This window comes from Micropterus salmoides, unplaced genomic scaffold (assembly GCF_014851395.1).
Source record: "Micropterus salmoides isolate LMB-PRFRI ecotype aquatic unplaced genomic scaffold, ASM1485139v1 Ms_hic_scaffold_5, whole genome shotgun sequence".
Classification (NCBI taxonomy): Eukaryota; Metazoa; Chordata; class Actinopteri; order Centrarchiformes; family Centrarchidae; genus Micropterus; species Micropterus salmoides.
The window spans coordinates 27385201-27399106 of record NW_024044237.1 but is presented as its reverse complement, the minus strand read 5'-3'; the positions used below and the strand labels follow the sequence as shown (position 1 = coordinate 27399106).

General features: G+C 38.9%; 1 protein-coding gene across 5 annotated transcripts in view; it reads left to right on the top strand.

The window, feature by feature from the left end:
• The window catches only part of fam13b (family with sequence similarity 13 member B), an 83694-nt gene that overhangs the window by 16261 nt on the left and 53527 nt on the right, over positions 1-13906 (top strand). For 3 of the 5 annotated variants that reach the window (XM_038698823.1, XM_038698819.1, XM_038698824.1), the window contains exons 2-3: positions 9141-9286; positions 11817-12023. In XM_038698823.1, the coding sequence (XP_038554751.1) occupies positions 11858-12023 (166 nt within the window). In that variant the 5' untranslated portion in view covers positions 9141-9286; positions 11817-11857. Of the gene's footprint in view, positions 1-9140; positions 9287-11644; positions 11684-11816; positions 12024-13906 lie in introns of all 5 variants that reach the window. The other 2 variants (XM_038698820.1, XM_038698821.1) reach the window with 2 other exon arrangements.

Genomic DNA, 13906 nt, shown 5'->3' with positions numbered 1-13906 from the left:
CTCTGGACTGTCCGTCAGGATCACAACGTTAGTCCAACATCGCTGAGTGTACTAACCACATTAGCCGCGCAATATGCTAACGCCAAGTTAGCTAACTTTTAAAATAACAACACAAAAGACGGCAACACTTACAACTTCAGAGTTTGTAGTCGGGTCACGTACAGCCCACGGCGATCCATCCTTGAACCGTTAGAGAGCTCATTACGGTTGTGGAACTTTTGAAGCACTCATTTTATTAATTTAACACGCCCTGAAGTGTACAGTATGAACATTGCGGTTGTTGCGGTGCTTGCCATCCTCCGCGGTAGGCTTGACCAATAGCGCTGTATTTCAATTTTGGGGTTATCGCGACAGCCCTACCCTGTGCCAAAAAAAACTCTCAAAAACCTTGTAGCTTACAGGTGGAAAGCAATGTGTTAGGTTTCTCTAATACTTATGGTTTGACCAAAAAACTAAGAGGAGGGCAGACCGGGGCCATTTAAGGCAGGAACTGATTTTCCTCACCTCAGTGCTGCCTGTGCAGAAAGGTTAAAAGTCTTATTTTTCTTTGATGTAGCTGAATCGCTCCTGAGGTTTCAGTCTTCTTTGGAGCCATCCATTATAGAAATGTATGTATGGATTTATGAATTTATGAGCAACCTTGTACATCTGCTTGGAAATATATGTACTAAATTACATAAGGAGCTTAAAAAGTAGTTTATTTACAGGCTGTAAATGTGTGTGCTGCTGAGCTGAATACCACTAAAAGCTTAACTCGCAATGAATCATCGCTGTCCCACCAAACGCAGTAATAACATTTAGTGTACTTAAAAGGTCCTGACAAGGATTTAGATTTTATATTAATCACAATATTATAAGACAAAGCAAATGTTAGTATCAGGATTTAGTGGGATCTGTGGATTTTCTTTACTTTCATTTTCATACCAAATAAAAATTTTGGACTGAATAGATGGTAAATGATTTGGCTCTTTGTTTTTCCGTTGTACCTAAAATAGTTTAAATAGCTTTTTCCTTGTATCTGAAACGTTTGAAGCATTGCACAGACAGTTTTTGGAGCTTACTGCTTTCATACCATGGCAGTGGACTTTATTTATCCACATGGTAGTTGCTAAAACTCGTTACTGACTGGAATCGTATCTGTTACTTGATTATATTTGCTGATAGAACATTGTTTGGGGTCTTGGGTACTGTTATGGTTTTGTGATGTAACTGTTTCTGCAAAAATAGATGCTTCTAACAGATTAGAGCAAATTCTTTATCCTTATCCTTTTTGGTGAGAGAGACAGACACCTGGAGAAAAGGATCAAGACATACAGGGAGTATTGTGTCTCTTAACTCAGTATTTTACCTCAGTGACAATGCTCCTCTTGATGTAGAGGTGATTATTGAGCATTGTTTTGGACAAATACACACGTTGAAGACAAACTACTTTAACCTGCGGGGTCTTAAAAATATTTTCAAAATCTTAAATTTCATATTCCAAAAATAAGGCCAAAATTTTGTTTACCAGGGTCTTAAATTTTTTCTTCCCCTTTTGTAGGATTAAATTAATGCCGTAACATCATAAGTAAATATTTTGTGTGTATGTGACTTTATAATATACTCCGTTTGGTGTGACTCTGATGTTATACGGCAGTACAGGTAACGTTCCTGTGTTTAGCTTTACACTCTGTACTGTGGCGTGTTCGCGGTGCAAGAGCTCTGGCATCCAGCTCTGGTGCTTATCAGTCAGTTGTCAGGAAAGAAAACAAAACTTCTCTGACGTGCTACTAACAAGCTAACACTAGTTCGTCGACTGAGAATGGGCAAGTGTCTGAAATTCAGAAAGCCAGAGATATGGACAAGTTGGCGGTTGAGGCTGAGGGTAGCGCGACAAGCGGATTGGCGTGCGAGCCAGCACTATGGTGAGCGCTAATGGAACAGCGGCGCTGGAAGACCCGCTGCAGGTTACTGGTCAGTTAATGTTACAACAGCAATGGAGAGCCAGGTGTGTATAAGACGAAGACGGTGTCTGTGTGTCGGCGTTGCGCCACTGTTGTAGAGTAAAGTTATGTGAATGGAAACATCCAACTAACGTTGACGCACATAAAACTTATATCACCCAAACTGGAGCCCTTATCCCCGCTGCCTTCAAGCCAATAATATAATAATACTGTACTTTCATGCAGCCTTAGATGCAAACACAGAATACAATTAATAATCACTGAAGCAATTGGCATATTATTTTACATTACATTACCTTATCTAGCCAAGGTGTAAGTAATTGCAACAACTCATACCACACAATTTCTTGGTATTGTTGATTTCACCCCTTAAGACTTCTTAGTGCACAAATATTGTATTCATTTCATAGTTGTCATTTACACTGGATGCTGGGGACATGTCTCCATCACTTTTTTAAAAGAATTTGTTAAATATCTTATGAAAATGGCTTGCAACAGGAAATGTTAAATAAACAAATGAAAATAATTTGAGAAAGATTTATTTGCACAATAGGAAAACATGCAATGCAATTTAAAGATAGAAGAAACAAATGTGCATTGTTCAAAAAAGTTTCTTAAGCTAAAAAAACAGCTGCTGAGTGCTGCATTATATTCTTTCTATTATATTCTTTGAATTGTCACCTGAATCACTTTATATAATAAAGACAATTCTATCATAAATTGGTGCAGAAAATGTCTCCAGAATGCAGAAAATTAAGTGTTTAATGCTCAAAATGTTCTAGGGGACCCCCAGAACACCCATTTTTATATTTCAGCATTGCGTATTTTATCAAATAATGTTAAATTGTCTTGTTCTCGTGAACCCAATATTGTAAATAGTGTATGTGAGCCAAGTGTATCGTCACACCCCTAATCTGAACCCTTATGTCCCCACCACTTTTCAACACAAAGTGACGTCCTTGATTCATTTTATCTTATCAAAGTACAAACACACCCCAAAACGCTATAGTGTGTTAAATATGAATGTATAATAATAAAAATATTTTATTAAATTCAGGTAACTTAATAATAATTTTCTCAGGCTTAAAATTCATACAGATTTTCCATTATAAGGCAGTGAAGTTGGTATTAAATTTCATCCTAGGTGGTATTAAAAAGGTCTTAAGTCTTAAATTTAATTTTGAGAATCCTTGGGGTACCCTGTTATCAAAACCAAATAATTCCCTTGTCAACCCTCTCTATTTTAAGATTAAAATAAACAATTGGCTCTGACAGTGATATAAAACAGAAGAGTTACTCCTGGGGAAAAGGGGGAATAAACTTCCAAAAAGGTCAAGGCAATCTGGTCTTAGACACTTACAGTCTGAGTGTGTGATGGTTTGACCATTTATTCATAGAATTAATTGATTCTCTCACTTTTTGTGGACGCTAACTTTAGCTTTCAACATTTTTAAATAACTTAAATTATAAATGACTTATTCAAGAACTAAACTAAAATTATGTAGCACCTCTAGCAAATAGATTTTTCCTTCTTCCTCACCCCCTCTCATTTTCTCTTACATTTTCCATCTCTTGCATTTTTGTGTGTTTCTTTCATTTTTGTGTGTTTCCATAACACTCTCATAGGTAGTGTTTTAAATATTTTACCACATGGCCATATTCCCACGTAGAGCAGCTAAAGGCTTGTGCAGACTACGTGACTTTCGGCGTCGGCCGTTCGCCATGCTGTTTAGACTACACAACTTGCCGAGTCTGGAAGTTGTTTTGGCGTTCACACTACATGACAGGGGGTCACACACACACTATACGAGCTGACAACAGCTGTGTCACCCAATGGCTGGTCTCCAAATCACGTTTTGTCAAGAAAACACACATGAAATGTGAAACGGGACCTACACACGAAACAGCTGTTGTTTGTTGTTATTATAAAGATAGCAATTATAAAGACAAAGAATATGGGTGAAAGAATGGATTAGCACACGCAGGTAGCAGGGATTATCTGAGCTACAGAGAGAGCTGGAGGTGAGTAAAAAGTGTTTGCAGTGGAAAAAGTAGCTGCCTGCTCTGCTAGCTGCCTGCTATCATTGGCTGGATGTGGATGTCGAGTCGGCCGACTCCTCCAGATATTTGGCATGCTAGATATCTGGCTGGCATCTGCGATGTGTCAGCAATGCGTCAAGGAGCCGTTTTGTTGCGTCGTTGAGTTGTTCGCACATAACGACTGGCGACCGCAGATCATCGCTGATGTACCCCGATCACAGCCTGACGGTCGTTGAGCTCGCCGACTGGCAAATCGGGCTTAGAATCATTTAATGTGAACTAGGCTTAAGTCGCCAGGGGCAGCCTCAAAGGACAGTTTCTCTTTCCAAGCACACACCAACACACATTCCCCCTTTTATCCCATCTCCCATATACTCACTATACTATCCTAACACACACACACAAACAGTCTTGACTTTGCACTCTTGACCTCATGAAGCACATATATAAACACACACACTCCCAAGTTCAAAGTGACAGTTTGCTCACATTCTACATGCAGGACACACACACAGTGGAAAAGCTTTCTAGCCTAACCAGTGTCAGTATAATTATTGTGTTTGGTTCTTGCCTCCAGCTGAGTCGTCAGCCACACATCTCAAGCCTTGACGTAGGAGGATGAGATTAAAGAGGAAGGATGTGAGCGAAATTAAAGGAGAGAGAAGAAGGTGAAGGAAAGTAAAGAGAATGAGGGAAAGGGGGTTTAGAAAATAGAGATGAAATGGAGAAAACAAAAAGAGGAGACATTTGTTCTTAATTCTTTAGCACCAAAAACATTAAATGAAGAGAAAGGAGGGCCTCGGTTTCTGAATGAAACAGGCTTTAGCTTTCCTCAAGCATTTGAAGGAGACACAAACATGAAAAGACAGACGCATTCATAGTAGGGCTGGACTCGAATATTCGAATAGCTGCCTGACCTCCATTCAGAGCAGAGAACGTAAAGCTCTAGTTTACATCAAAGGGAAAGCAAAATGAATCCCACAGCTGTGTGAGAACACTTTAAACAGAATGATGACTGTGGCAGTTATGGGGTTTATTCATTTTACAATCCTTAATTTAATTATAGATAAAAAAAAAGTAAAATAGGCTACATTTTAAAATTAAGCAGTAGCTTAAACTGTAGGCTACAACAAACAAACAACAGAATAATGAACACATTTAAATCATTATATTAGGCCAATTGAAGAATCATGTAGTAGGCTATCATAAAAGTTAAAAGTGATAACGCATAATAACGTGATGTTTTAGTCCCTACCGGAAAAAGCGTTCATCTTGTTTGCTCTACTTGGAAGCCTGTCTGTCTAATATATTCACGTATTCTGCTCTGGACCTGCTCAGTTCAGCCTCTCAGTCTAGACTCTCAGGTAGGTAGCCAATGGTTCTAACCTGCTGGGCACATCAGGCACCAACCCGATTCGGCACGCACCGTCCTTATCTTCTGCTTTTCCCGTCCTTGTAACCCCGCAGTAAATTTTATCTAACTCCTCATTCACTTAGTCCTGCACTAGGGTCTACTAACCTTGACATAACACAGTTAAAAACAAAAAAAGTGTTTGCAATAATAAATTTTTGCGATGGCAGCTCCGAAATTGTGGAATGCCCTTCCTCTTACCATTAGACAGGCTTCCTCACTGTCTGATTTTAAAACCCATCCATCTCGCTTTTGACCTTCGAGGATGACACTTGGAGGAACTCATTTGTTAGTTTTTTAACGGTATACATTATATTTATGTGATAACCTGTAAATTGATGTTTGCTTTTTTAATCTCTGTACAGCACTTTGTGCAACTTCGTGATTGCTGTTAAAGTGCTCTATAAATACATTTTGATTGATTGATTGATATATAGGTCTGTGCATTCCTCACTGCACTGGACAGCATGTACTAGATTGCTTTTCTTCTGTTTGGGTGTGCAGTCTCTCAGGTGGGCCAGTATCTGTCTTAGGGTGTTGTTGGGTTTAAAAAACACAGGGATGTGGTGTTTGTGGAAAATCCTCCCGAGTTACTCAGTTAGACCTGAAGAAGCCTCTTGGATGGGAGGAGAAATGTCTTCAAGTATCCTCAGCCAGTCCAGTTGCTCCTGATTTTACCCTTCTTGAATAACTAAAATCTGGGTGACTGATCTTCACAGACATCTTTTGAAGCCACCCCTTTGCCCTCATTTGTGTCATTGTTCATCTGTATCCAGTTTGTGAAAATGTATTTTGCATGTGGTTTAGTAAGCATTTGCTTGATTTATTGCATTGATTCCCTGTGTTGCCGTAGGTTCTAATTAATTGCAATGAATATAAGTTTGCTGAATCTTGTCCTCGCGTAGTCTGTAGGCATTTATAAGAATGCGGCTAAAGTGGCCATTTTACATTGGCATCTTAACATGATTCTGCATTTTTCTTTTGTCTTCTTCTTTCTTCTTCAGTACTGAATGTTTGTGTATTTTTTTTTTTATGAATGCACGATAACGAAGTCCTTTTAGGCAAGTCTTGCCACTCAGCAGCCATCTTGGCAACGCCTCTGGGCAGCTATTTCGGACTAACAAGACCAGGCTTCTATCTAAATGAATGGGGGGAGAGAGCCAGATCTGTACTTTCACTGGTACCCGGGACATCAGCAGAGAATCACTATTAAAATCTGATAATAATCACTGAAAAAGTTTAACAACTTTGCCCCAAAATAAGGTTTAAAAAGCGTTTTTCCCAACTGGTTATACTTCTACTACGCATGCGTCACCACTTCCGCGCATGCGCAGTAGAAGTATAACCAGTCGGGAAAAACGCTTTTTAAACCTTATTTTGGGGCAAAGTTGTCAAACTTTTTCAGACCCTTACGTCAGTGGAACCACACGATTGGCTGAAATATGATTCCTGCTTTGGCTGTTAAAAGACGATTGGCTTTGTAGCGGGAGGGGCGGGATAACCGCCATCTTTACCGTTACGGGCTTTCCCTATAGAGTTGTATTGAGGATGGGATGGAGTGGCGTGTCTCCTCTAAATTGTCTCTGACGATAAATATCGATTCGATATAATATCCGCAGATATTATATCGATTCGATATAATATCCGCAGATATTGGGCATATTTTCATTATCGGAATCATATCGGAAAATGAAATTTTGGCTGATGATTTAGCCGACGAGAATCAAACAATGCTGTTAAATGTGCCACTGCTGTTGTCGTGCTCTGGACGTTATGTTGCTGCGCCTGGATCGAGCCACGCAGACGTGGGTCCTGGCAGCTAGAGCCAAACATACGATCGATGGTTTGGGTGGTTTTCACTGTTTAAGAGGAAGATAGCTCTATTGCATAATGGCACAAAAGGGATGCATCATCATTTACACAGTCTAGGTTTCTATGTTTTGGGGAACAGAGATCCTCTGTTGGCCTTGAATTAACATTCCAGGAGAGGAGAGCAACAACAAGAGAGGGAAAGCACCACATCTCTGACCTAAACCCTAATAAATGTGGACAGACTAACATAAGAAGTATAGGAGAGGAAAGGTTAAGGATAAAAGACAATACATAAAAATAATAATAATAATAGTAAAAGAACATACATAAAAGATTAAATGTAAGAGGACACAATTTTCTGCCGTAACAGTACGTACTTAAAGTACCAAGTTTAGCTGTCATCAACTTGAGTAGTTTGGAGCTACCTTCACTTCACCGTCTCCACTGCGGCTGTAATCTGGTGTGTGGGTGGGTGGGGGATTCGACACAGAGACTGCAGCCTGGTAATAAACAGTTCATCCCGGGCCCGTCTAATACCACGTTCGGTGCCCATCGTTTCATCGCGTTTCAATCTGGAGGATGATTGAAGGACATTTTAAGCACTTCCAACATCTCTCGTCTAAAAGAATACATTTTACATGCTGAGGAGTTTGCTGGAGCAGTATGAACAGCTGGCAATGGATATTAGCTCAGCTACAACCACAGCAGCAGACGTGATCCCCTCGATCAGCTGAATTTTTTTCACCCTAGTTTGTTATGCTTTAAAGCACATCCTAAGGACTGAGGTTTTAGGTCTGGACAACTTTGACAGCTCACTGTTACAGTGCTGTTTGCAGCTCAGAAAATATATCGAGCTTGGTTTTTATGGTTTTACATAAAAATAAAATGTGGCACTGACATATAATCCTGTCCCAAGTGAAATAATTTACTTACTTATTTACTATGTCTGCATTTGTAAAAACATACATTTTTGGTAGTATCAAATGTTATTTGTCTTGTTTAATATCTGTTTCTACAACAAATGAGTGTAATAGGGTATAAGTAGTACAGGAGAGACTTCAGTGAAATAAAAAAGATGTGTAATTATCTGCATCGGCCAAAATGAGTTAACATATCGGTATAACGAATATTGGCATCCCTAATTTTAATTTCTTTTTAATTAGGTAGTCACTGCTGTGGTTAAATCTTGTTATATTCAAACAGCATAGCATGTACTGCAACATCTTATTTCCTGGATTTTCTGTTAAGCTTTGACTTCCCGTAAACGGCACTCTCTCTTTGGCTTATTTTAACACACTGGCTGTTTTTTAGTCGAAGATGGAGTGAAGTGTGTGTGACTGCTGCACAGAAGAAGTCAGCTTACTGGTTAATGACCTTTGGTACCTACATTATATGTTGCAGTGACTGTCTTGGCAGGGTCCATTTTATAAATTTTATATTGGTTAATAAGTTAAGTTTGTATCACTGCTCATTACAATTCATTGTCATTTTTGACACATTACTGATAATGGCAGCCTAAAGCTGTTGAGAATAAAGGTGCATTTTGCTTTTAATACTTTTTATTTCTTTTTCATATTGAAATAATAATGAGTATTTATAAAGGAATTTGATAAGTACCAGAATCATTAAGCAGGATCAGCAGATATGATAACATCTAAATGATACTAAGTGTTATAGGAAACGCCTGTTGCTGCTGCTACAAACGTAATCTCTTCGTATGCACCATAAACACTTGACAGCTGGTCTTAAACAGCAAGTGTCAGGAAGTGGTTCAGCTTAAGGACTGTTGCATTTTATTACAAAAGAAAGTATCTCATGGCATGTTTCAACATACTAGAGGTTGTTACTAAAAACATTTTTTTTTCTCCTCGCCTCTGTCTCCACCCTCACCTCTGTTTCTCCCTCCACTTTCTTTTCTTCCCGTCTCCCCTCAGTGTAGCTAGGGAATCCTGCAAGAGGGATTAGCGGTCCGTCAATGAGGAACTACCGGCTCATCTTCTGCCACAACCTGAAGCAGCCATAGATGGTTCAGCGGTTCACTGGTCAGGGGAGGAGAGGATAACACTTTCACTGCTACACGGTGAGTACACACACATATGCATGCATGCAGGCACATCCATTGCTGCACTTCACTTCTAAACAATGGAAAGAGAAACGACACACAATAGCACATTTTTTTGTATTATAGTACTCACTTTTTGTGACTTGACTTGCTAATATTAATTAATAATAATAATTAATTAATATTAGCTCAACACTTTAGGTGCTTGAGCTAATATTAGCTTCACACACTTGAAATGACAAACTCTAGCTTTAACAGCCACAACCCAGCAGAACTTTATAATAAGAGTTCCCACTTCCTCTTCCTAATACACAGTAACATGTACGCTCTAATACATGCAGTTATGTAGCATACATGAATATTTAAAATATTTTAAATCTGTATTTCAGCCTAGAATCCTGTAGATTGCAATTCCACTTTTTTAACAACTTAGTTAGTTGCTAACTACCTGATTGAATGTGACAAATGCAATCAATTAGATCACTTTCCTGGAGAAGGGTTCACAAATCTGTTGGCCTATCTAAACGGCTAATAATCACAGTCCTTTCAGTCTTAACATATTTAAAAATGATATCATCTTAAACCAAACTTCGGTTGGACTTTGGCATATAGAGCATGTATTAACTAGGAAACAGACAAGAGTTTTATTGTGTCCTTTGGCCAACTCACAAAATTAATGTTGATTATCTACAAGTGATAAAATCTGCCAGGAAATGTTATTTCCTGTGTGCAAGTGTAATCTATTAATGCTATAATTAACCCTTGCAGTTTAAAAAATTCTACTTGGTCTAAATTGTGATTTTGATACACAAACAATAAACTTTTAGCTCTACATCAAGTGTATCCAAGGCCTATTAACTAAACACAAAATGCCAACTGATTCAGCACATTGGTTCCCTTAAAAGCAAATATTACAAACATCAGCACATCTCCTTAACTTACTTACAAAAACCCTAATGTGAAACTTCCTCAAATTCCTTAGTAGCTGTTTAGTTATGTCAAAACAAACTAGTTTTAAACTCGTTGTCAGTGGAGTGAAAGGAGGAGCAAACACCTGATCATTTTGAACAGGTTAAGTTTCATTCCTAGCAGAAAAAAATAATCCTTCTCTCTCTCTCTCTCTCTCTCTCTCTCTCTCTCTCTCTCTCTCTCTCAATTCAGCTTTAGTGGCATGAATGTAACAACAACATTGCCAAAGCATCATATATACAACATAAGAACAATCAGCCCCATACATTACAATACAAAAAACAGTAAGCGTGTGTGTGTGTCTCTCTCTCTCTCTCTCTCTCTCTCTCTCTCTCTCTCACACACATTTGGGATGTACTGTAAACTCAATTTAGTTAAAACAAAACCAGATTACATTTTCTGATAAACATTTGGCGATGTTGCCTCCTCCCCCAACGAGTAGAATGGACACCATCTGCCACTGTTTGCATTCAGATTACTCACAACCTGACTGTCATCAAAGTCAAACTTTGAACACAAATTATTCATGCAGATTCTGACTTGCTTTGCATTTATTTCCATTCCATTGTCAGACTCGGACAGTGACAGCCACTCTTTGCATGAGAGCTAAGGAGTGACAAGGACGTAACAAATACTGTAGGGATGGGAATTTAATTCAAGTAATGACCTTTTACATAATGATTATATAACAGTCAAAGTGTCTTAATCATGTTTATGTAATTCAAAACATCCCCCTGTGGGAAGAAATAGTTGTAAGAAGTTTACTTTATATTAGGGTGTGCTACATAAACCACAATTTCATTTGGCATAGACAGCACACCTGCTTCATAATCCCTGTCTGACAGAAACACCACCACTCTTACAAAAAACCTTAAATCTGTCTCCGTCTTTTCCTGCTATGGCTCCTCAAATGCAGGGGTGTCTTGAAGCCCCTTTTTTGTAAACATGGATCCTAAATTTTGTAAAATGTATTATGTCCACCCACCTACTAATCCTTTGAATACAAACATGTCATTAGGGCTTGTTGTAAAAAGTAAGTTGACCCACTTTTGGTCTAAATTAACACTTTTAGAAACACTGATAGCTAATGATATGGCAGCAGACATTCCCCAGTCCCTGACACTTTAACATATACTCTATATACCCTTCTGAAATAATATATGTTATAAATGCTTCTGTTGGCTAGTTGCCTGATACTACCCCTCCCACTCCTCCTCCCCCTCTTCTTCTTTCTCGGTTAAATGTCAGGAGGGGAAGTTCACAAACATGCGACAATGTGTAAACCAGCCACTCCTATATGTTTGACGGCAGTGTGCTTATTTTGTTTGTTTGTGAAGCGCAGAGGTAGAGCGATTGGCCACGACCCTTAATCACTGTTCTTGTTTTCTCCTTGGATCTCTCGATCAGTCGTCGTGATTGTGTTTTCTCCACTCTTTGGCTTGCAGTGTGAGTATGACTGAAGATGAAAAGTGATGTTTTATGCCGGGCTCTATCCTTCACCAAGACTTTTTATGCGTAGTTCATTCCATCTCACTTATTTTGTCTAATCCCTTTCCTCCTTTTCTTCTTCTTTCTGAAGACGTGAGGTCTTGGCGGGGTTGTGGTGAGGAGGAGGAGGCCATGAGGAAGAGCGTGTCTCCGTTGCCCGGCGATGAGGGTGGGAGCTCAGCTGGCGCCACGCGGGTTTTTGGTGTTCCATTGGACGAAGTGACACGCACACACACAATTGGTGGCCATGAGGTTCCTGCACTGGTGAAACACATCGTCGACTACATTGAGGAGCATGGTGAGTGATAAAGACACGCACACACACACATACAAACACGTACAAGAGCACACCACTTCATTCATTAAAATTGAGGTAAAAGTGGATTTTTGTACTTTTGGGCTGCAGATCTTTTTTCATATCATTCATGTCCAGTATATATTTTATATTGGAGATGAATGAAGATGTCAACAACCAAAATACAACTCAACAAACTCAAAGCTTTAAAATGGTAGTCCACAAACCAATGGGTGACGTCACAGTGGCTACATCCACTTATTTCTATGCTGAAAATGCTGAACCATAGTGACATTTCACATAACTTGTACTGAAATGGGAAAATGGAATAAAATTACCAATAGCCATTGCACATTTATAATTTGATAATTATTCTATAATTTCAATTCCTCTATTTGTCTCCAACTTATAAATTCATACAGTGCACATTTATAATTTGATAATTATTCTATAATTATTCTATAATTTCAATTCCTCTATTTGTCTCATTCATACAGTACATACTTCTAAGCGCTCAGTTACATCTGAAAGCTTTCTGTAATGTTTCAATCTCCCATGCACGCCCTGCTGCTGTTGACTATTCTTGCATCATGATAAACCAAAATATGTCGGTAGCGGAGATCCAGTTTATGTGATAAGATGAACTCGGAATGCACCAGCCGACAGCTCCACGGTCCGCTTCCTTCTGCATTACATAACAGTTCTGTCAGCTGCAGCTCCACTTGTGAAAACACAAGAGCTTAACAGTGAAGAGAGGAACCTACCAAAGCCTTGGCTCTGAGCCTTTCCCATATTCCCCCTGGAACATTTCTCTTCAAGCCTCACAGAGCATGAACTTCAGTCTTATGTCATTATCTTTATAAAAGCAGGTTCAGACTTGTTGATCTGAAGGAAGAGAGAAAAAAAAATGGAGACTAAGTTACCAGTTATTGCAGAATTTATCTGCATGTGGCTGGTACTGGCTACAAAACAGTGCCAGTTTAGCCCACAGCAAGACACCTTACCAGTCAGTCCTCTTTGTGCTAAGGAGGCGTTATTAGTGTGAACCCTGGAGAAAAAGATACATTTACATTTGTTACTTGTTTCCCTAATCGGATTATCTGTGATCTGTGAAAAAGGACTCTCATTTTAGATGAAATTGCATATGCACGTAAAGATCCATTTGTAGAATTTATTTACTTTGTTTCTCACAGTAGAAACATCCCAGAGACCAATATATTCAATTCAATTCAATTTTATTTGTATAGCACCAATTCATAAAATAAGTTATCTCATTGAACTTTTCATATAGGGCAGGTCTAGACCGTACTCTTTATAATTTTATTTACAGAGACCCAACAAATCACAGAATATGCAAACACTGCAACAGAGGAAAGGAAAAACTCCCTTTTAACTGGCAGAAACCTTGATAAGAATGTAGACTGAGGGTGGGCGAAGAATTAATGTTAAAGATTTAAATATTACGAGGCCTTGGGTTGTGAAGCCTAATCAGTACAACAAGAAAGGTTGTCTGCAGTGACAAGTTAAACAATAGAAAAACCTTCCTTTTCTAATTTCCTTTGTCAGTCTTCTGTTGTGGAGTGAGCACTGTCAGTCACAAAAGAAAGACATTTTCTTGTAAAACCTGTCAAGTCAGTGGAGTTTTTTTAACTGTTTGAATGAAACTTCACTTCAAGTCCCCTCAAGTAACCAGTGAATTAGGTTGGTTTGTGTGACCTGGGGCTGCTCAACTGTATGAGGTTATGTAATAAGTCTTTAATCCTCCCAGGCCTCTGCTGGCGCATTAATTAAAGTGGTGCTGCAGTCCAGACGTTATACGGCAAGTGCAAAGGCCTTAATCTCTCTTATTTGATTTATGTGTGATATCTGAGGTTTTCGTAGAAGCA